Source organism: Heteronotia binoei, chromosome 3 (genome assembly GCF_032191835.1).
Source record: "Heteronotia binoei isolate CCM8104 ecotype False Entrance Well chromosome 3, APGP_CSIRO_Hbin_v1, whole genome shotgun sequence".
NCBI classification, from domain to species: domain Eukaryota; kingdom Metazoa; phylum Chordata; class Lepidosauria; order Squamata; family Gekkonidae; genus Heteronotia; species Heteronotia binoei.
Genome location: NC_083225.1, coordinates 193,306,531 through 193,330,776, shown reverse-complemented (window position 1 = coordinate 193,330,776; position 24,246 = coordinate 193,306,531). Strand labels below are relative to the sequence as shown.

At 50.5% G+C, this 24,246-nt stretch overlaps 1 protein-coding gene across 1 annotated transcript in view; it reads left to right on the top strand.

Annotated features, from left to right (window-relative positions):
- The window catches only part of LOC132569170 (solute carrier organic anion transporter family member 2B1-like), a 171,745-nt gene that overhangs the window by 79,341 nt on the left and 68,158 nt on the right, over nt 1-24,246 (top strand). The window contains 5 exon segments of the mRNA XM_060235358.1: nt 713-881; nt 995-1,159; nt 2,575-2,790; nt 5,069-5,167; nt 16,086-16,216. Coding sequence (XP_060091341.1) covers nt 713-881; nt 995-1,159; nt 2,575-2,790; nt 5,069-5,167; nt 16,086-16,216 — 780 coding nt within the window.

Genomic DNA, 24,246 nt, shown 5'->3' with positions numbered 1-24,246 from the left:
CCCAAACTTGCTTAACATGACAGTCACATAGAATAAATGTCAGATGTTTGAGAGCCACAGGAAGGAAGGAAGGAAAAGGAAGGAAGGAAGGAAGGAAGGAAGGAAGGAAGGAAGGAAGGAAGGAAGGAAGGAAGGAAGGAAGGAAGGAAGGAAGGAAGGAAGGAAGGAAGGAAGGAAGGAAAATGGAGGGAGGGAGGAATTAAGGAAGGAAAGAAGGAAAAGGGAGGGAGGGAGGAAGGAAAAGGGAGGGAGGGAGGAATTAAGGAAGGAAAGAAGGAAAAAGGAGGGAGGGAGGAAGGAAAAGGGAGGGAGGAACTAAGGAAGGAAAGAAGGAAAAGGGAGGGAGGGAGGAAGGAAGGAAGGAAGGAAGGAAGGAAGGAAGGAAGGAAGGAAGGAAAATAGAAGGATGGAGGGAGGGAAGAAATGGAGGGGGAGGTTGAAAGAAAGCAACTTTAAATGCATTCTCCAAGCCACGTTGACGTGGAGATGTGATTTAAAGAGAGAAAAGCCTTCTCCAAGCAGGCCAACAGGGCAGTGGGGGCTTCAAGAGTTACACAAGATGTGCGAAAGGCCCCCATGTGGATCCTGAGCCACAATCTGGCCACCCCTTGACCCCAGAGCTTCCATCCTCAAAGGTGCCATTCTCCAAGGACGGAAGGACCAGCCCCAACGCCTTGAGCTGCTTAGACGGAATGCAAACCTGAAGGCCTAGATCCCAGCATTTGCCCCTTTCCCCTCCTTGTAGTTCTTCGTGGTGTGCCAGAGCTTACTGCAGTTCACACAGCTGATGATCTCCGGCTACATGAAAGGCTCCATCTCAAGCGTCGAGAAGCGCTTTGGGTTCTCCAGCCAGACGTCCGGACTGGTGGCCTCCTTCAACGATGGTACCGCCTACGACTGGGCCATCCTTTCTCCTTCCCTCTCCTCAGAAGGGTGTGGGCAGCTCTTTTCCTGTGTTCCCGCAGGTCTCTCAGGCCTCTCCTATTGCCCGCCCAGGTGGGGAACACGCTGCTGATCGTCTTCGTGAGCTATTTTGGGAGCCGAGTCCACAGGCCCCGGGTGATCGGCTGCGGGGCCATGCTGGTCTCCGTCGCGGCCTTCATCATCGCCCTTCCTCAGTTCGTCCTGGGAATCTACGAGTTCGATCGCTCCATTTCGGGTAAGGGCTTTTGATATGGGGCAGGGGTGGCCAAACTTGCGTAATGTAAGAGCTACATATAATAAATGTCAGATGTTTGAGAGCCACAAGACATGAACATCAGATGTTTGAGGAAGGGAAGGGAGGGAGGGAGAAAAGAAGGAAGGGATGGAGGGAGGGAGAGAGAGAGAGAGGAAGGGAGGGAGGGAGAGAGAGGAAGGGAGAGAGAGGAAGGGAGAGAGAGAGGGAGGGAGGGAGAAAAGAAGGAAGGGACGGAGGGAGAGAGAGAGGAAGGGGGAGAGAGAGGAAGGAAGGGAGGGAGAGAGGAAGGGAGGGAGGGAGAAAAGAAGGGAGGGATGGAGGGAGAGAGAGAGAGGAAGGGAGAAAGGAAGGAAGGGAGGGAGGGAAAGAAAGGAAGGGAGGGAGGGAGAAAGGGAGGGAGGGAGAGAGAGAGGAAGGAAGGGAGGGAGAGAGGAAGGGAGGGAGAGGAAAGGAGGAGGGGGAGAGAGAGGAAGGAAGGGAGGGAGAGAGAGAGGAAGGGAGGGAGGGAGAATGGGAGGGAGGGAGAGGAATGGAGGAGGGAAAGAGAGGGAGGGAGGGAGGAGAGAGGAAGGGAGGAGGGAGGGAGGGAGAGAGAGAGGAAGGGAGGGAGGGAAAGAGAAAAGAAGGGAGGAAGGGAGAGAGAGAGGAAGGGAGGAGTGGGAGAGAGAGGAAGGGAGAGAGAGAGGAAGGGAGGGAGAGAGAGAGGAAGGGAGGGAGAAAGGAAGGGAGGGAGAGAGACAGGAAGGAAGAGGTTATCCTTGAAAGGGCAGCTGCTAGGAGAGCCTTCTCAGCCCCACCCACCTCACAGAGTGTCTGTTATTGGGGGCGGGGAGGTTAAGGAGATTGTGAGTTGCTCTGAGATTTGCAGTGGAGGACAGGATATAATTCCAATATCATCATCATCTTCTTCTTCTTCTTCTTCCCACACTAACTGAAGTCCAGATTGCATTCTGCAGGTCAGGAAAGGGACTGCCAAGTCTATTAGAAATCTGGCATTCTTCACAACACAAGTCAAGGAGGCTAGTAAAAGTTAAGAAGCTTCTTTCAGAAAGTGCCCCAATGAAGGGACCACAGGCTCTGGCAAAAGAAATATAAGCCTACCTCAGCCTCTCTGCCCTGTTGTTGTCCATTCAGAGGAGATGGCTGAGGCAGGAGGCTGGACCAGATCTCTCCAAAATACAAGAACTTGAAGGCACCCAATGAAACTGATAGGCCGTAATTTCAGGCTGGCCAAAAGGGAAATGCTTCTTAATGAGTGATTAAAATGTGAAATTCGCTGCCAGAGGTTGTAGTGAGGGCTCCAGGCATAGAAGGTTTTTTGAAAAGTGGCTAGACAGATAAGGAGCAGGCAAGGAAGAGCAGGAGACTAACCATGTTCCCTTTCGCCTCTACAGAAAAATCCAACCTTACAGATGTCTGCCTCCCCGACCAGCCAAGCGGGTCTAAGTCCGAGCAGTGCACTGTGCTGGAAGCGAACGAAAGCCAGGTGGCTCTCTTCCTCCTGTTGCTCGGGCAGGCTCTGCTGGGCATCGGCACCGTTCCCATCCAGCCCTTCGGCATCTCCTACATCGACGATTTCGCCAGCAGAAGGAACTCCCCCCTCTATGTGGGTAAGGTCCTTCTAGGGCTGCTCTAGCAACCGGTACTCTGTAAAGCCAGGCGATAAAAACTGTGGGGCACATGGGGGTGGCTGGGTCCCTTCCTGGAGCGTGGAAAAACCACATCCTTTAGTTGCTGTAAGCCTCGGTCAGGGGAAAAAGACAGGTACCAGTATTGCCTTTTTTCTCTCCTAGAGCAGTATTGCCTGTCTTTTTTCTCTGATAGAACAGTATTGCCAGTCTTTTTTCCTGTACCACAACAATATTGTGCCTGTCTTTCTTTCTGGACTAACTAAAGTTTAAAGCGGCCCTTTCTCTCCTATTGCCTTTTTCCTCTCCTATTGTCTGGCTTTTTTTCTTTTCTAGAGCAGTATTGCCTGTCTTTTTTTTCTCCTAGAGTACTATTGTCTGTCGTTTTTCCTGTACCGCAGCAATATCGTGCCTGTCTTCTTTCTGGACTAACTAAAGTTTAAAGCAGCCCAGGTGGCCAGTTCTATTCACAGAAATAGCACAGGTGAGAGGGCTTTAAAAACCTCTTTCCCAGCGCTGTGGCCCCGATCGACATCCTCTCCTCAGTGGTTGCATTCTGCAGCGAAATTACAGGGTTGATCCTTAATATCACATGGTCTTGATGGTAGTTTAAAGTCTAGCGATATCTAACTGGGAGCCAACCTGCAGAGTGTGCAGTTAAGTCCTTGTATTTATTTATTCGAAACATATTTATGCCGCTTTCCCACCTCGACAGAGTCCCCCAGGGAGCACATATTTTGCAAATGAGCCTTCTCCTTCTCCTCCTCCTTCCCCTCCTCCTTCCCCTTCTCCTCCTTCCCCTTCTCCACCTCTCCTCCTCCCTTCTCCTCCTTCCCCTTCTCCTCCCCTTCCCCTTCTCCTCCTTCCCCTCCTCCTCCCCCTTCTCCTCCTTCCCCTTCTCCGCCTTCTCCTCCTCCTCCTCCTCCCCCTTCTCCTCCATCCCCTTCTCCTCCTTCCCCTTCTCCTTCCCCTCCCCCTTCTCCTCCATCCCCTTCTCCTCCCCCTTCCCCTTCTTTTCCTTTTCCTTCTCCTCCTCCTTCCCCTTCTCCGCCTTCTCCTCCTCCCCCTTCTCCTCCCTCTTCTCCTCCTTCTCCTCCTCCTCCTTCTCCTCCTCCTTCCCCTTCTCCTCCTTCCCCTTCTCCGCCTTCTCCTCCTCCTCCCCCTTCTCCTCCTTCCCCTCCCCCTTCCCCTTCTCGTCCTTCTCCTCCTCCTTCCCCTCCTCCTTCCCCTTCTCCTCCTTCCCCTTCTCTGCCTTCTCCTCCTCCCCTTCTCCTCCATCCCCTTCTCCTCCTTCCCCTTCTCCTTCCCCTTCTCCTTCCCCTCCTCCTCCCCCTTCTCCTCCATCCCCTTCTCCTCCTTCCCCTCCTCCTTCCCCTCCTCCTCCCCCTTCTCCTCCATCCCCTTCTCCTCCCCCTTCCCCTTCTCCTCCTTCTCCTCCTCCCCCTTCTCCTCCATCCCCTTCTCCTCCTTCCCCTTCTCCTTCCCCTCCCCCTTCTCCTCCATCCCCTTCTCCTCCCCCTTCCCCTTCTTTTCCTTTTCCTTCTCCTCCTCCTTCCCCTTCTCCGCCTTCTCCTCCTCCCCCTTCTCCTCCCTCTTCTCCTCCTTCTCCTCCTCCTCCTTCTCCTCCTCCTTCCCCTTCTCCTCCTTCCCCTTCTCCGCCTTCTCCTCCTCCTCCCCCTTCTCCTCCTTCCCCTCCCCCTTCCCCTTCTCGTCCTTCTCCTCCTCCTTCCCCTCCTCCTTCCCCTTCTCCTCCTTCCCCTTCTCTGCCTTCTCCTCCTCCCCTTCTCCTCCATCCCCTTCTCCTCCTTCCCCTTCTCCTTCCCCTTCTCCTTCCCCTCCTCCTTCCCCTTCTCCTCCTTCCCCTTCTCTGCCTTCTCCTCCTCCCCTTCTCCTCCATCCCCTTCTCCTCCTTCCCCTCCTCCTTCCCCTCCTCCTTCCCCTTCTCCTCCATCCCCTTCTCCTCCCCCTTCCCCTTCTCCTCCTTCTCCTCCTCTTTCTACTACCACCATCCTGAAGCTACTATGTGTCAGCTTGAGTCTGCCGTATATTGCTTAGATTTGAGTCCAGTCACCCACTAGAATTTCCACGGGATAAGCTTTCCAGAGTCAAAGCCTCTGTCGACAGATACCCCCCAAAACCTTGTTGGTCTCTAAGGTGCTACTGGATTTGAACCCGGCTCCCGTATTGCAGACCCCCCAGGACTGCCCTCTGAAACAGTCCCTTCGACCCACCATTTCAGATCCCCCCCTCCCTTTTGTAGGAATCGTCTTCGCAGCAACCACCGTTGGGCCTACGGTAGCGTTCCTTCTGATGTCGTTCATGTTAAACATCTACGTCGACGCCGGCAAAGTCTCCATAGGTGAGTTAAGAGGTCTTCTCGGTGACTTTCTCCCTGAAAGGACCATTCCCAGAGAAGCAGAGGCGCACGAGAGTAAGCACGTTGAGTTCTCTTGCACAGGAAGTGGTGGCGGCTACAAGCATAGACAGCTGAAGCTTGATTGACTTCAATTCAATTCAATTCAATTTGCTTCATTACGGTCCGTGACCAAACACACAGCACAACGCAGACCGACAACACCCCCAGAAAAATCGTTAAAATCTAGAGGGACCTAAAAAGTTGAAACATATGATATGAAAAATACAGATAAAAAAATTAAAAGGTGATACAGCTCCAGTAAAATATTAACTAAAACACACTGATTAACATTTGTTTCCGTTTCAGTAGCATTTATGGGAGTATACAGAGTACTCAGGGATTAGGATAAAGTAAAATACAAGCTTGGGAATAGTCAAAAATAATTTAAAAAAACAGACAGTTTCGAGACCCCTTCGTTACATAATCCTCACAAATTCGCCTAGCTGCTGCCAAGAATTTGGCGCAATTAGATGTAAATTTGGGGGTTAGAATCTGATAACAGCATATTTCTGATTTTATAATCGGAGAACCCCAGGCATCCCTCAAACAAAGAATAGATGCACCTGGCGCGCATGCCTAGGTAACGGCCACACCCAAGCAACACATGGTCAATCGTTTCCACTTTAATGAGGGCCAGGGCCTTTTTGGTCTGGGCCCCTACCTGATGGAATGAGGTCCTGCGGGAGATCCAGGCCCTGCGGGACTTATCCAAGTTCCACAGGGCGTGTAAAACGGAGCTCTTCCACCAGGCTTTTAATTGATCCAGCAGGTGTGCTTCCCCCAGCACCATATCAGCACCTTACCATCTGGGTGCTTATGTTATACTGAATTCTACTAGCCTATATGTGGACTATGACGTTGCCAGTGATGTTTTCTGTTAATTCTGTAATGATGAGATTTCTAGTTTGGATGTACATATGAACATATGAAGCTGCCTTATACTGAATCAGACCCTCGGTCCAGCAAAGTCAGTATTGTCTACTCAGACTGGCAGAGACTCTCCAGGGTCTCCAGCTGAGGTTTTTCACACCTATTTGCCTGGACCCTTATTTGGAGATGTGAGGGATTGAACCTGGGACCTTCTGTTTCCCAAGCAGATGCTCTACCACAGAGCCACAGCCTCATTCATGGCTCTCCAGGATCTCAAGCTGAGGTTTTTCACGCCTACTTGCCTGGACCCTTTTTAGTGGGAGATGCCGGGGATTGAACCTGGAATCTTCTGCTTACCGAGCAGATGTTCTACCACTGAGCCACAGCCTCATTCATGGCTCTCCAGGGTCTCAAGCTCAGGTTCTTCACATCTACTTGCCTGGACTCATTTTTGGAGATGCCAGGGACTGAACCTGGGACCTTCTGCTTCCCAAGCAGATGCTCTACCACTGAGCCACAGCCTCATTCATGGCTCTCCAGGGTCTCAAGCTGAGGTTTTTCACGCCTACTTGCCTGGACCCTTTTTAGTGGGAGATGCCGGGGATTGAACCTGGGACCTTCTGCTTACCGAGCAGATGTTCTACCACTGAGCCACAGCCTCATTCATGGCTCTCCAGGGTCTCAAGCTGAGGTTTTTCACACTACTTGCCTGAACCCTTTTTAGTTGGAGATGCCGGGGATTGAACCTGGGACCTTCTGCTTCCCGAGCAGATGCTCTACCACTGAGCCACAGCCTCATTCATGGCTCTCCAGGGTCTCAAGCTGAGGTTTTTCACACCTTTTTGCCTGGACCCTTTTTTGGAGATGCCGGGGATTGAACCTGGGACCTTCTGCTTATCAAGCAGATACTCTACCACTGACTACCGTCCCTCCCCTAAAAGTTGTTTAATGTTTTGTAAGTTTCTTAATAATGTAAGCTGCCCAGAGCCCACTTGCTGGATAGGACGGGGTATAAATCGAAAAATGACATGAAAAATTAAATTAAATTTCAAGAGGGGATTGGATCGACATAGAATCATAGAATCGTAGAGTTGGAAGGGACCACCAGGGTCATCTAGTCCAACCCCCTGCACAATGCAGGAAACTCACAAACACCTCCCCCTAAATTCACAGGATCTTCATTGCTGTCAGATGGCCATCCAGCCTCTGTTTAAAATCCTCCAAGGAAGGAGAGCCCACCATCTCCCAAGTAGGAAGCCTGTTCCACTGAGGAACTGCTTTAACGGTCAGGAAGTTCTTCCTAATGTTGAGCCGGAAACTCTTTTGATTTAATTTCAACCCATTGGTTCTGGTCCTACCTTCCGGGGCCACAGAAAACAATTCCACACCATCCTCTATAGAACAGCCCTTCAAGTACTTGAAGATGGTGATCAAATCACCTCTCAGCCGTCTCCTCTCCAGGCTATACATGAGGTCCATCAGTGGCTCTTTGCCACAAGGACGTGTAGATGGAACACTCTGTCTGGGACACTGATGCTCTGTATTCCTGGTGCTTGAGGGGGGGCAATAGTGGGAGGGCTTCTGGAGTTATGGCCCCACTAATGGACCTTCGGATGTCACCTGGGGTTTTTTGGCCACTTTGTGACACAGAGTGTAGGACTGGATAGGCCATTGGCCTGATCTAACTTGGCTTCTCTTATGTCTGGGGCAGTAATGCTGTGTCTTCTTGGTGGTTGGGAGCCCACAGTTGGAGGGCTTCTAGAATTCTGCCGCACTGGTGAACTCCTCATGGCTCCTGTTTTTTTGGCCACTGTGTGCCGCAAAATGTTGGACTGGATGGGCCCTTGGCCTGATCCAACATGGCTTCTCTTATGGGACACAGAGTGTTGGACTGGATGGGCCACTGGCCTGATCCAACAGGGCTTCTCTTATGTGACACAAAGTGTTGGACTGGATGGGCCACTGGCCTGATCCAACATGGCTTCTCTTATGTTCTTATGTGATACAGAGTGTTGGACTGGATGGGCCATTGGCCTGAACCAACATAGCTTGTCTTATGTTCTTCTGCCTGGGGCAGAGATTCTCTGTCTTCTTAGTGCCTGGCCAGTTCGGCATAGTGGTTGTGCACGGACTCTAACCTGGGCAACTGGGTTTGATTCCCCACTCCTCCTCCCCATGCAGCCAGTTGGGTGACGTGGGGTCAGCCACAGTTCTCTCAGAGTTGTTCTGTCAAGAGCAGTTCTCTCAGAGCTCTCTCGGCCCCACCTACCTCACTGGGTGTCTTGTGGGGAGAGGAAGGGAAAGAGATTGTAAGCCCTTCTGAAACTCCCAGTGAAGGGCAGGATATAAATCCAGTCTCCTCCCCCACTCCTCCTCCTTCTTCCAGAGTGGGAGGGGCCTTCTGGAGTTCTGGCCCTGATGGTGGACCTCCTGATGGCCCCTGGGTTTTGGCCACTGTGTGACACAGAGTGCTGGACAGCAGGGGCCATTGGCCTGATCCAACATGGCCTCTCTTATGTTCTTATGTGACACAGAGAGTTGGACTGGATGGGCCACTGGCCTGATCCAACTTGGCTTCCCTTATGTTCTTATGTGACACAGAGAGTTGGAATGGAGGGGCCACTGGCCTGATCTAACATGGCTTCTCTTATGTTCTTATGTGACACAGAGGGCTGGACTGGAGGGGCCACTGGCCTGATCCAACAGGGCTTCTCTTATGTTCTTATGTGACACAGAGGGCTGGACTGGAGGGGCCAATGGCCTGATCCAACAGGGCTTCTCTTATGTTCTTATGTGACACAGAGGGCTGGACTGGATGGGCCACTGGCCTGATCCAACAGGGCTTCTCTTATGTTCTTATGTGACACAGAGTGTTGGACTGGATGGGCCACTGGCCTGATCCAACTTGGCTTCCCTTATGTTCTTATGTGACACAGAGAGTTGGAATGGAGGGGCCATTGGCCTGATCCAACATGGCTTCCCTTATGTTCTTATGTGACACAGAGTGTTGGACTGGATGGGCCATTGGCCTGATCCAACAGGGGTTCTCTTATGTTCTTATGTGACACAGAGGGCTGGACTGGAGGGGCCACTGGCCTGATCCAACAGGGCTTCTCTTATGTTCTTATGTGACACAGAGGGCTGGACTGGAGGGGCCACTGGCCTGATCCAACAGGGCTTCTCTTATGTTCTTATGTGACACAGAGGGCTGGACTGGAGGGGCCATTGGCCTGATCCAACAGGGCTTCTCTTATGTTCTTATGTGACACAGAGGGCTGGACTGGATGGGCCATTGGCCTGATCCAACAGGGCTTCTCTTATGTTCTGGGAATCACCGCTGCTTCTTCTAGCATTTGTGTGTTGCTTGTCAGCCCCCCTGCCCTGGCTTCCCCTGGGGTCCCAAGCCACCCCGAATGGATGCTTCCGGGAAGCAGGTATGCAGAGAAGCAGGCAAGCAAAGAGGCCATGAGCCCCTGAGAGCAGATGTTGGACTCAAAACATGAGAGGACTGCTGAGGCCAGGGACCTGAGAATGGCCTCATGAAGGGGTGGCCAAACTATGGCTCTTTCACACAAATTTTGTGGCTCTTTAAGCCCCCACTGCCCCGTTGGCTGGCTTTGAGAAGGCATTTCTCTTTTTCAGTCACTTCAAACTGGAGAGCCAGTCTGGTGTAGTGGTTAAGTGCGCGGACTCTTATCTGGGAGAACTGGGTTTGGTTCCCCACTCCTCCACTTGCACCTGCTGGAATGGCCTTGGGTTAGCCATAGCTCTGGCAGAGGTTGTCTTTGAAAGGGCAGCTGCTGTGAGAGCCTTCTCCAGCCCCACCCACCTCACAGGGTGTCTGTTGCGGGGGAGGAAGGGAAAGGAGATTGTGAGCCGCTCTGAGACTCTTCGGAGTGGAGGGCGGGATATAAATCCAATATCTTCATCTACCTCACAGGGTGTCTGTTGTGGGGGAGGAAGGGAAAGGAGATTGTGAGCCGCTCTGAGACTCTTCGGAGTGGAGGGCGGGATATAAATCCAATATCTTCATCTACCTCACAGGGTGTCTGTTGTGGGGGAGGAAGGGAAAGGAGATTGTGAGCCGCTCTGAGACTCTTCGGAGTGGAGGGCGGGATATAAATCCAATATCTTCATCTACCTCACAGGGTGTCTGTTGTGGGGGAGGAAGGGAAAGGAGATTGTGAGCCGCTCTGAGACTCTTCGGAGTGGAGGGCGGGATATAAATCCAATATCTTCATCTACCTCACAGGGTGTCTGTTGTGGGGGAGGAAGGGAAAGGAGATTGTGAGCCGCTCTGAGACTCTTCGGAGTGGAGGGCGGGATATAAATCCAATATCTTCATCTACCTCACAGGGTGTCTGTTGTGGGGGAGGAAGGGAAAGGAGATTGTGAGCCGCTCTGAGACTCTTCGGAGTGGAGGGCGGGATATAAATCCAATATCTTCATCTACCTCACAGGGTGTCTGTTGTGGGGGAGGAAGGGAAAGGAGATTGAGAGCCGCTCTGAGACTCTTCGGAGTGGAGGGCGGGATATAAATCCAATATCTTCATCTACCTCACAGGGTGTCTGTTGTGGGGGAGGAAGGGAAAGGAGATTGAGAGCCGCTCTGAGACTCTTCGGAGTGGAGGGCGGGATATAAATCCAATATCTTCATCTACCTCACAGGGTGTCTGTTATGGTGGGGGGGAGGTAAAGGATATTGTGAGCCACTCTGAGACTCTTCGGAGTGGAGGGCGGGATATAAATCCAATATCTTCTTCTTCTCCAAGCCAAGCCAGCCAGCAGCTTGGAGAATGCATTTAAAGTTACTTTCTTTCTACCTGATCTTCTCTCCTCCCTCCCCTATCTATTTTCCTTCCTTCCTCCCTTCCTTCCTTCTCTCAGACATCTGACGTTCATGTTTTGTGGCTCTTATATCAAGCAGGTTTGGCCACCCCTGGTATAATGCCTCAGAGTCCACCAGCCAAAGAAGAAGGAGAGCTGGTTTTTTATACCTTTTGGAGTCTCCAAATGGCTTACACTCGCTGTCCCCTCCTCCCTTCCCTGCCACAGACACCTTGTGAGGCAGGTGGGGCCGAGAGCTGGCAACTGCCAGAGCTGGCAACCGAAGGAGGTGAAAGGTAGAGGCAAAAGTCCGGAAGGGGTCCCTGATACCACTCCACAATTATGGAACAGACGATGTACACCCAGGGCTATTTTGGTAGGGAAAAAAAACAGCAGGGACTCATTTGCATAGTAGGCCACACCCCCTGATGTCACCACTGTTTCTCATAGGGCTTTTTCGGGTAGAAATCATTTGCATATTAGGCCACACCCCCTGATGTCACCACTGTTTCACATAGGGCTTTTTTCGGGTAGAAATCATTTGCATATTAGGCCACACCCCCTGATGTCACCACAGTTTCACATAGGGCTTTTTGGTAGAGAAAGCCCAGCAGGGAATCATTTGCATATTAGGCCACACCCCCTGATGTCACCATTGTTTCACACAGTGCTTTTTTGGGGTAGACATAATTTGCATATTAGGCCACACCTCCTGATGCCAGGCCAGCCGGAACTGCTTTCCTATGCGTTCCTCAGTGCCGGATTAAACCCTGTAGAGGCTCGAAGGGGGTTGAAATCTCAGGGCCCCTCTAATAAATCATCTAATATGGAGGCTCAGCGTGCCTGCCCCCCCCCACCCGCTCCCCCCGCTGCAGCCTGCAGGCCCCTCTGACAAAGCTGCGGGGGAGAGGCAGACAGAGGCAAACTTGGCAACGACGCCAGCAGCAATTGCACCAGGCACGTTGGGCAAAGAGCGGCTCAGTTGCTGGCTGCACGTACAGGCTTGGAGGGTCGCAAGCACGGGGGAAATGGCGGGGAGATGGCTCGGGGCCCCTAAAGGCGTAGGGTCCCATAGGCCAGTGGCTACTTGGCCTGTTTGGTAATCCAGCCCGGGCATTCCTGCTTAAAAAAAACAGCAACAACTGCATACACCACATAGAACAATGGTTATAGGATGAGGGAGATTTGTCTTAGCAGTAGTCTGTGCAAAAAGGATCTCGGGGTCTTAGTGGATCATACGCTGAACATGAGTCAACAGTGTGATGTGGCGGCTAAAAAGGCCAATGCAATTTTGGGCTGTATCAACAGAAGTCTAGCATCCAGATCACGTGATGTGATGGTATCGCTTTGCTCTGCTCTGGGAAGACCTCACCTGCAGTCTTGTGTTCAGTTTGGGGCACCACATTTTAAGAAGGATATAGACAAGCTGGAACGGGTCCAGAGGAGGGTGACGAAGATGGTGAGGGGTCTGGAGACCAAGTCCCATGAGGAAAGGTTAAAGGAGCTGGGCATGTTTAGCCTGGAGAAAAGGCGACTGAGAGGTGATAGGATCACCATCTTCAAGTACTTGAAGGGCTGTCCTATAGAGGATGGTGTGGAATTGTTTTCTGTGGCTCCGGAAGGCAGGACCAGAACCAATGGGTTGAAATTAAATCAGAAAAGTTTCCTGCTCAACATTAGGAAGAACTTCCTGACGGTTAGAGAGGTTCCTCAGTGGAACAGGCTTCCTTGGGAGGTGGTGGGCTCTCCTTCTTTGGAGGTTTCTCAACAGAGGCTAGATGGCCATCAGACAGTGATGAAGATCCTGTGAGTTTAGGGGGAGGTGTTTGTGAGTTTCCTGAATTGTGCAGGGGGTTGGACTAGATGACCCCGAGGGTCCCTTCCAACTCAGGAGGTGGTGGGCTCTCCTTCCTTTATGCTTTTCAACAGAGGTTAGATGGCCATCTGACAGCAATGAGGATCCTGTGAATTTAGGGGAAGGTGTTTGTTAGTTTCCTGAATTGTGCAGGGGGTTGGACTAGATGACCCTGAGGGTCCCTTCCAACTCAGGAGGTGGTGGGCTCTCCTTCCTTTATGCTTTTCAACAGAGGCTAGATGGCCATCTGACAACAATGAGGATCCTGTGAATTTAGGGGGAGGTGTTTGTGAGTTTCCTGCATTGTGCAGGGGGTTGGACTAGATGACCTCAGAGGTCCCTTCCAACTCTATGATTCTTTGAGAACCAGTTTGAGTCCCATGGCACTTTTCTGAGTTTAATTCTGCTGCAGCACAGCTCACCTGGAAAAGGGGATAAAAGCTTTCATGCGCAGATAGACCCAGGTGGGTAGCCGTGTTGGCCTGAAGCAATAAGGGTAGGGTCCAGATTTTTTTGGGGGGGGGGGGGGGAGGGAACGCAGGGTTTGGAGAAGGACGGATCTGCTGCAGAGTCTAATGCCATAGAGCCTCCCCACCTCCAAAGCAGCCGTTTTCTCCCATGGAAACCGATCTCCATTGTCTGAAGATCCGTTGGAATACCGAGAGATTGCCAGGTAGCCCCTGGAAGCTGGCAACTGTACCTCATTCTGGCGAACTTTTGTCTTAATAACGGGCCGGCGAAGAGCCGAGGGGGGGCAGCAAACGTTCATGGGGGAGACTTGTCTTAGCAGTAGTCTGTGCGAAAATGACCTAGGGGTCTTAGTGGACCATACGCTGAACATGAGTCAACAGTGTGATGCGGTAACTAAAAAGGCAAATGCAGTTTTGGGCTGTATCAACAGAAGTCTAGTGTCCAGATCACATGATGGTATCGCTTTACTCTGCTTTGGTAAGACCTCATCTGGAGTCTTGTGTTCAGTTTTGGGCACCACAATTTAAGAAGGATCTAGACAAGCTGGAATGGGTCCAGAGGAGGGCGACGAAGATGGTGAGGGGTCTTGAGACCAAGACCTATGAGGAAAAGTTGAAGGAGCTGGGGATGTTTAGCCTGGAGAGGAGGCGGCTGAGAGGTGATAGGATCACCATCTTCAAGGACTTGAAGGGCTGTCCCATAGAGGAAGGGGTGGAATTGTTTCCTGTGGCCCCGGAAGGTAGGACCAGAACCAATGGGTTGAAATTAAATCAGAAGAGTTTCCGGCTCAACATTAGGAAGAACTTCCTGACCATTAGAGCGGTTCCTCAGTGGAACAGACTCCCTCAGGAGGTGGTGGGCTCTCCTTCCTTGGAGGTTTTTCAACAGAGGCTGGATGGCCATCTGACAGCAGTGAAGATCCTGTGAATTTAGGGGGAGGTGTTTGTGATATTCCTGCACTGTGCAGGGGGCTGGACTAGATGACCCTGGAGGTCCCTTCCAACTCTAGGATTCTATAAACAGATCAGATGGACAAATTCTCCCTTGGCTTCAGATGGTTTATGTCTAGTAAGATCCCACATTTTGTACAGTTGGGGGTTTTGTTCTTGGTTTTTTTTGTTTTTTTTTTTGGCAAGGCTGCTGTTTATTGACTGGGGAAATTATGTTTATTCCCAGCAATTTATTTCCCTTTCCAGGAAAAGCTTGGATTAGATGGAAAAGGCAGCTGGGACAGAGATCTCTCCCTATTCTGTTTCTTTTTTGGAGGCCCCATCTGGCAAAGGGATCCCGGCTAATGTGGCCTGGAATTTCCCTTAAGAACATAAGATAAGTCATGCTGGATCAGTCCAATGGCCCGCTAGGTCCAACACTCTGTGTCACATAAGAACATAAGAGAAGCCCTGTTGGATCAGGCCAGTGGCCCCTCCAGTCTGACACTCTGTGTCACATAAGAATATAAGAGAAGCCCTGTTGGATCAGGCCAGTGGCCCCTCCAGTCTGACACTCTGTGTCACATAAGAATATAAGAGAAGCCGTGTTGGATCAGACCAGTGGCCCCTCCAGTCCAACACTCTGTGTCACATAAGAACATAAGAGAAGCCCTGTTGGATCAGGCCAGCGGCCCCTCCAGTCCAACACTCTGTGTCACATAAGAAAATAAGAGAAGCCCTGTTGGATCAGGCCAGTGGCCCCTCCAGAACAACATTCTGTTTCACATAAGAACATAAGAGAAGCCCTGTTGGATCAGGCCAGTGGCCCCTCCAGTCCAACACTCTGTGTCACATAAGAACATAAGAGAAGCCCAGTTGGATCAGGCCAGTGGCCCCTCCAGTTCAACACTCTGTGTCACAAGAACATAAGAGAAGCCATGTTGGATCAGGCCAATGACCCATCCAGTCCAACACTGTGTCACATAAGAACATAAGAGAAGCCATGTTGGATCAGGCCAATGACCCATCCAGTCCAACACTGTGTCACATAAGAACATAAGAGAAGCCATGTTGGATCAGGCCAATGACCCATCCAGTCCAACACTGTGTCACATAAGAACATAAGAGAAGCCATGTTGGATCAGGCCAATGGCCCATCCAGTCTAACACTCTGTGTCACAGAAGAACATGAGAGAAGCCCTGTTGGATCAGGCCAGTGGCCCATCCAGTCCAGCACTCTGTGTAAAATAAGAACATGAGAGAAGCCCTGTTGGATCAGGCCAATGGCCCCTCCAGTCCAACACTCTGTGTCACATAAGAACATAAGAGAAGCCCTGTTGGATCAGGCCAATGGCCCATCCCGTCCAACACTCTGTGTCACATAAGAACATAAGAGAAGCCCTGTTGGATCAGGCCAGTGGCCCCTCCAGTCCAACACTCTGTGTCACATAAGAACATCAGAGAAGCCCTGTTGGACCAGGCCAATGGTCTATCCAGTCCAACACTCTGTGTCACATAAGAACATAAGAGAAGCCATGCTGGATCAGGCCAATGGCCCATCCAGTCCAACACTCTGTGTCACATAAGAACATAAGAGAAGCCCTGTTGGATCAGGCCAGTGGCCCATCCAGTCCAGCACTCTGTGTCGCTTGCTTCTGGCTCCACCCCCAACGACTCCTGGCTGCACCCTCACCCCCCACCCCCAGTCCCCAGATACTTCTTGGAGGCTGGGAACTGAATTCCTGACCTCTGGCCCCCGTGACACAGCTACAGGACCTCTCGGGAGTTGGGGGTGGCATATCCCCAGTGGGAAGAAGCACCCCTCTGTTCCCTTCAGCGTTGGCGTTTCCAGCAGTCCTTCCCTCCCCTTCCCCACCTGTTCAGCTTTTCCGTCTTGCTTGCCTTTCAGTGGAAATTCAGCTCACCGCCAAAGATCCCCGATGGGTCGGCGCTTGGTGGCTGGGGTTCCTCTTTGCGTCTGCTCTGGCCGCCATCTCAGCGATACCTTATTTCTTCTTCCCGAGAGAGCTGCCAAAAGAGGTGAGGAGGGGTGGCAAAAAGCGCGTGCCCGGGCCGGGTCTCCTTTGAGCAGGCCGTCTCCCGAGCGAGCGGCCGGGTTTCTTTTGGCTTTGTTGAAGGATGGAATCTGGCCCTTTTGAGCACGCGTGGACACCCGTGCGTCCACCTGATGCTGAATCGGACCAACCATCCATCGAGTCAGTCTTCTCGACTCAGACTGGCAGCTGACAAATAAGGAGACTGCAGATTTATAAGAACATAACAGAAGCCAGGTTGGATCAGGACAATGGCCCATCCAGTCCAACACTCTGTGTCACATAAGAACACGGCAGACTTTTTACGGGGTGGTTTGCCATTGCCTTCCCCAGTCATCTACGCTTCCCCCCAGCAAGCTGGGGACTCCTTTGACCAGCCTCGAAAGGATGGAAGGCTGAGTCAACCTCAAGCCAGCTACCTGAACCCAGCTTCTGCCGGGATCGAATATTACAAACACTAGAAGATTGTGGAAGATGGATCCAGTGCATGCAGTGAGACAACCAACCAACATCCCTGTCTGCTTTGGGCAGCACTGAAAATAAGCCTTAAGAACATAAGAGAAACCGTGTTGGATCAGGCCAATGGCCCATCCAGTCCAACGCTCTGTGTCACAGAAGAACATGAGAAGCCATGCTGGATCAGGCCAGTGGCCCATCCAGTCCAACAGTGTGTCACATAAGAACATAAGAGAAGCCATGTTGAATCAGGCCAATGGCCCCTCCAGTACAACACTCTGTGTCACATAAGAACATAAGAGAAGCCATGTAGGATCAGGCCAGTGGCCCATCCAGTCCAACACTCTGTGTCACATAAGAACAAAAGAGAAGCCCTGTTGGATCAGGCCAGTGGCCTATCCAGTCCAACAGTCTGTGTCATATAAGAACAGAAGAGAAGCCATGTTGGATCGGGCCAGTGGCCCCTCCAGTCCAACACTCTGTGTCACATAAGAACATAAGAGAAGCCCTGTTGGATCAGGCCAGTGGCCCATCCAGTCCAACACTCTGTGTCACATAAGAACATAAGAGAAGCCCTGTTGGATCAGGCCAATGGTCCCTCCAGTACAACACTCTGTGTCACATAAGAACATAAGAGAAGCCCTGTTGGTTCAGGCCAATGGCCCCTCCAGTCCAACACTCTGTGTCACATAAGAACATAAGAGAAGCCCTGTTGGTCCAGGCCAATGGCCTCTCCAGTCCAACACTCTGTGTCACATAAGAACATAAGAGAAGCCCTGTTGGATCAGGCCAGTGGCCCCTCCAGTCCAACACTCTGTGTCACATAAGAACATAAGAGAAGCCCTGTTGGATCAGGCCAGTGGCCCCTCCAGTCCAACACTCTGTGTCACATAAGAACATAAGAGAAGCCCTGTTGGATCAGGCCAGTGGCCTCTCCAGTCCAACACTCTGTGTCACATAAGAACATAAGAGAAGCACTGTTGGATCAGGCCAGTGGCCCCTCCAGTCCAACACTCTGTGTCACATAAGAACATAAGAGAAGCCCTGTTGGATCAGGCCAGTGGCCCCTCCAGTCCAACACTCTGTGTCACATAAGAACATAAGAGAAGCCCTGTTGGATCAGGCCAGTGGCCTCTCCAGTCCAACACTCTGTGTCACATAAGAACATAAGAGAAGCACTGTTGGATCAGGCCAATGGCCCCTCCAGTCCAACACTCTGTGTCACATAAGAACATAAGAGAAGCCCTGTTGGATCAGGCCAGTGGCCCCTCCAGTCCAACACTCTGTGTCACATAAGAACATAAGAGAAGCCCTGTTGGATCAGGCCAGTGGCCTCTCCAGTCCAACACTCTGTGTCACATAAGAACATAAGAGAAGCACTGTTGGATCAGGCCAGTGGCCCCTCCAGTCCAACACTCTGTGTCACATAAGAACATAAGAGAAGCCCTGTTGGATCAGGCCAGTGGCCCCTCCAGTCCAACACTCTGTGTCACACAGTGGCCAATATATGTGTGTGTATACACACACACACACCTGTATATATATTGCCACTGATGTACCTCTGCTCCATATTTTTATCCAATCCCCTCTTGAAGCAGGCTATGCTTGTAGCCTTCTGTTTTTCAGCTTATGTTCCCACTCACTGATGGGCAGTTTCCCCGACAGATTCGGTCAAGCAAAAAATGTTCTCATTTTTTTGTCCGAAGGAGGAAGTCCTTTTTTTGTTCTTTCCTGAACTCTGCAGAGAGTCCCTGGCACCCGCTTTACTGCAGGCACCGTGAAGGAGCGACGACGCTGGAAGCGGATGGCTCTTCTCCCTCCCCCTCCCCCCTCAGGCCTCAGCCATGCCTGATTGCAAACGATCCCTTGGCGTACTTCGCAGGAGGAGATGTAACAGTGCAGGGGCCCTGGCCGCTTTCCAGCCTCCCAATGGCTTTCTTCCTGCCCACGCTCCACCTGCTTTTTTATTAGGCCCTTTTGCCTGCAAGACTCTGTGGACAGCCTGAGCACAGAATGGGGCAAAAGCCCCAGTTTGGTATAGCGGTGAAATGCAGGGACTCTTATCTGGGAGAACTGGGTTTGATTCCCCACTCCTCCACTTGCAGCTGCTGGAATGGCCTTGGGTCAGCCAGAGCTCTCTTATCTGGGAAAACCAGGTTTGATTCGCCACTCCTCCACTTGCACCTGCTGGAATGGCCTTGGGTCAGCCAGAGCTCTCTTATGTGGGAGAACCGGGTTTCATTCCCCACTCCTCCACTCACAGCTGCTGGAATGGCCTTGGGTCAGCCAGAGCTCTCTTATCTGGGAGAACCAGGTTTGATTCCCCACTCCTTCGCTTGCAGCTGCTGGAATGGCCTCGGGTCAGCCACAGCTCTCTTATTTGGGGGAACTGGGTTTGATTCCCCACTCCTCCACTTGCACCTGCTGGAATGGCCTTGGGTCAGCCATAGCTCTCTTATTTGGGAGAACCGGGTTTCATTCTCCACTCCTCCACTCGCAGCTGCTGGAATGGCCTTGGGTCAGCCAGAGCTCTCTTATCTGGGAGAACCGCATTTGATTGCCTCTCATCCACTTGCACCTGCAGGAATGGCCTTGGGTCAGCCATAGCTCTCTTCTCTGGGAGAACTGGGTTTGATTCCCCACTCCTCCACTTGCAGCTGCTGGAACGGCTTTGAGTCAGCTGTAGCTCTCGCAGAGCCGTCCTTGGAAGGGCTGCTTCTAGGAGAGCTCTCTCAGCCCCATCTACCTCACAGGGTGTCTGTTGTGCGGGAAGGAGATTATAAGCCACTCTGAGACTCTGAGATTCAGAGTGTAAGGCGGGATATAAATCTAATATCAGCGTCATCTTCTTTTCCACTTGCAGCTGCTGGAATGGCCTTGGGTCAACCGTAGCTCTTGCAGAGCTGTCCTTGAAAGGGCAGCTTCTGGGAGAGCTCTCTCAACCCCATCCACCTCACAGGGTGTCTGTTTGGGGAGGAAGGGAAAGGAGATTGTAGGCCGCTCTGAGACTCTGTCCTTGAAAGGACAGCTTCTGGGACAGCTCTCTCAGCCCCACCCACCTCACAGGGTGTCTGTTGTGGTGGAGGAAGGGAAAGGAGATTGTAGGCTGCTCTGACTCTGTCCTTGAAAGGCAGCTTCTGGGAGAGCTCTCTCAGCCCCACCTATCTCACAGGGTGTTTGTTGTGTGGGAGGAAAGTCAATTTCTGCGTTGGAGGCAGTAGGTTTGCCAACTTCCAGGAGGTAGCTGGAGATCTTCCGGGATTCCAACTGATCTCCAGGAAACAGGCATCAGCCACTTTGGAAGGTGGACTCCATGGCAACTCTGCCCCAATAGAAGCCCCTCCCCTCCCCCAACCCCACCCTCCTCAGCTCCACCCCCAACAACTTCAGGTATTTCCCGTTCTATAGTTGGCAGCCATAAAATGCTTCTTGAATGAGAACTGTCATAATCAAACCTGACTCCCGTCAGACTTTTAAAATCACTTTCTCCTCTGTGGCCACAGTGGCATGATGAAGATTTCCATTTCTCTGCTTCATATGTTTTGGTTAACTTCCCATTTCTTTGTGGGGGGAGTGTTAGAAACTTTGTCAAATCTTTGAGTTCAGCAAAATTCTCCTTGGGGGCTTGAACAGTGGAGCCCAGAATGAAGTATTTGGGTGGGTGGGGGGAGAACGAAAGAGCAAGTGCTAATGTGTCATTTGACATGCCATTCTTATTTTTTTTCTTATTATTAAATTAAATTTTTGAACGACCAGAGTGGTTAAGTGTGCGGACTCTTTTCTGGGAGAACCGGGTTTGATTCCCCACTCCTCCAGGAGAGCCAGTTTGGTGTAGTGGTTAAGTGTGCGGACTCTTATCTGGGAGAACCGGGTTTGATTCCCCACTCCTCCACTTGCACCTGCTAGCATGGCCTTGGGTCAGCCATAGCTCTGGCAAAGGTTGTCCTTGAAAGGGCAGCTTCTAGGAGAGCTCTCTCAGCCCCACCCACCTCACAGGGTGTCTGCTTTGGGGGAGGAAGGGAAAGGAGATTGTAAGCCGCTCTGAGACTCTGTCCTTGAAAGGGCAGCTTCTGGGAGAACTCTCTCAGCCCCACCCACCTCACAGGGTGTCTGTTGTGAGGGAGGAAGGGAAAGGAGATTGTAAGCCGCTCTGAGACTCTGTCCTTGAAAGGGCAGCTTCTGGGAGAGCTCTCTCAGCCCCACCAGTTTCACAGGGTGTCTGTTGTGGGTGAGGAAGGGAAAGGAGATCGTAGGCCGCTCTGAGACTCTGTCCTTGAAAGGGCAGCTGCTGTGAGAGCCCTCTCAGCCCCACCCACCTCACAGGGTGTCTGTTGTGGGGGGTGGGGGTGGGATGGGAAAGGAGATTGGGAGCCACTCTGAGACTCTTCGGAGTGGAGGGCGGGATATAAATCCAGTATCTTCATCTACCTCACAGGGTGTCTGTTGTAGGGGAGGAAGGGAAAGGAGATTGTGAGCTGCTCTGAGACTCTTCGGAGTGGAGGGCAGGATATAAATCCAATATCCTCATCTACCTCACAGGGTGTCTGTTGTGGGGGAGGAAGGGAAAGGAGATTGTGAGCCGCTCTGAGACTCTTCGGAGTGGAGGGCGGGATATAAATCCAGTATCTTCATCTACCTCACAGGGTGTCTGTTGTCGGGGAGGAAGGGAAAGGAGATTGTGAGCTGCTCTGAGACTCTTCGGAGTGGAGGGCAGGATATAAATCCAATATCCTCATCTACCTCACAGGGTGTCTGTTGTGGGGGAGGAAGGGAAAGGACATTGTGAGCCACTCTGAGACTCTTTGGAGTGGAGGGCGGGATATAAATCCAATATCTTCATCTACCTCACAGGGTGCCTGTTGTGGGGGAGGAAGGGAAAGGAGATTGTGAGCCACTCTGAGACTCTTCGGAGCGGAGGGCGGGATATAAATCCAATATCTTCATCTACCTCACAGGGTGCCTGTTGTGGGAGAGGAAGGGAAAGGAGATTGTGAGCTGCTCTGAGACTCTTCGGAGTGGAGGGCAGGATATAAATCCAGTATCATCATCTTCTTCTTCTTAAGGACATTGGACAATTTTTGAAGATTAAGACCTTTAAGACAAGAATATAACTTTTGAAGGGGGGATCTTTTTCTTAATCAATTTTTGTTTTTTCTTGATAGTTAAAGGTACCTTTAATATCTGTTTTTTTTTTAAAAAAAAATAACACTGGGGGGGGTCAATTATTGGGGAGAGGGGTGGGAGAAAAGTAAGATGTGGGGTAGAATGATGGGTTTTTTTTTCATCTTAAGCTTTTTATAAGTTGTAGATATAGTTCTACTACCATATGTTACTAATAAACTGTTTATACATCATCTTCTTCTTCTTGAAAATACAATTTTGAGGCTCCGGAGCTCCGCTCCTGAGAGCTCCTGCCTAAAATGAGGCCCGCACGGACCAAAATGTACCACACTTTCCCTTGGATCTAACATTGACGTACCCCTCCCTGAGCCCTGTTTATGGGGGAGGGTCGTTGAAAAATTTAATTTAATCCTAAGAAAAAAAATAAGAATGGCATGTCAAATGACACATTAGCGTTTCTTCAAAACAGCGCAGTGATTATGAAGCTGGTCTTTGGTATCATTGCAAGTACGGCCACAGGATGAGCGCTATGTAAAAATTAAAACAAAAAGAAAATGAAAGCTCCAAATGCAGAGCACGGCTTTGAGCGTCCTGCAATATCGCATCGTAAACCAGAAAATCCTCTTGTAAAGGCACTAAATGCATATGGTCGTTGCTTTAGACACTCTTCTTCCAGACAGTGAAGATGTAGAGGCCGCTTTGGACACATTTGGAGAAAAAGGAAGAAGCTGCAACCATAGGAAATAGGCCAGGGGTGGCCAACGGTAGCTCTCCAGATGTTTTTGGCCTACAACTCCCATCAGCCCCAGCCATCAGCCATGTTGGCTGGGGCTGATGGGAGTTGTAGGCAAAAGAACATCTGGAGACCTACCGTCGGCCACCCCTGCAATAGGCTGATTTATTCCACTTCCTAGACCCTGTTGTTTCTAGACTCATGAACTATCTATGCATTGGAGAAATATTTCCTCAGATTGCTTAACAGAGTTGCTATTGTCTCTACTGTGAAACTTACGTGTAGCCACAATTTAGCCAATAGAAGTTCCTTGGGGCAATCTAAGGATACTAGAATAGAGGCAGCAGGGTAGGCTACAGCTGTTTTTGCCATCTTTTGGACTTGGAGCATAGGTCACGGGGCGGGGGGGAGGTATTTACAAATTTCCTGCATTATGCAGGGGTTGGACTAGATGACCCTGGAGGTCCCTTCCAACTCTAAGGTTCTATGATTCTATTCTGTGATTCTAAGGTCAGCCTACTCGAATGTCACCAGAACAGCGATGCAGGAGGCACCGAACTTCTTGTGAGGGGCAGCATTGAGGCGGGGGGCTTCTAGTGTCCTGGTCCCACCGATGGACCTCCTGATGGCACCTGGTTGGGCCATTGGCCTGATCCAACATGGCTTCTCTTATGTTCTTAAAGGACATGTCGGGTGAGGAGGGAAAATAAGACTTCTTGTAGCCATGATATCTGCAGATGAATTGGGGAGAACAAGAATCATAGAATCACACGATAGATAGATAGATAGATAGATAGATAGATAGATAGATAGATAGATAGATAGATAGATAGATAGATAGATAGATAGATAGATAGATAGATAGATAGATGATAGAAAGAGAGAGAGATGACACAGACAGACAGACAGACAGACAGACAGACAGACAGACAGACAGACAGACAGACAGACAGACAGACAGACAGACAGATAGATAGATAGATAGATAGATAGATAGATAGATAGATAGATAGATGATAGAAAGAGAGAGAGAAATGATACAGACAGATAGATAGATGATAGATAGATAGATAGATAGATAGATAGATAGATAGATAGATAGATAGATAGATAGATAGATAGATAGATAGATAGATAGATAGATAGATGATAGAAAGAGAGAGAGAGATGACACAGACAGACAGACAGATAGAGAGAGAGAGAGAGATGATAGAGACAGACAGATAGATAGATAGATAGATAGATAGATAGATAGATAGATAGATAGATAGATAGAAAGAGAGAGAGAGAGAGATGATAGAGACAGACAGACAGACAGACAGATAGATAGATAGATAGATAGAAAGAGAGAGAGAGATGATAGAGACAGACAGACAGACAGATAGATAGATAGATGATAGAAAGAGAGAGAGAAATGATACAGACAGACAGACAGACAGATAGATAGATAGATAGATAGATAGATAGATAGATAGATAGATAGATAGATAGAGATGATAGAGACAGACAGATAGATAGATAGATAGATAGATAGATAGATAGATAGATAGATAGATAGATAGATAGATAGATAGATAGATAGAAAGAGAGAGAGAGAGAGATGATAGAGACAGACAGACAGACAGACAGATAGATAGATAGATAGATAGAAAGAGAGAGAGAGATGATAGAGACAGACAGACAGACAGATAGATAGATAGATGATA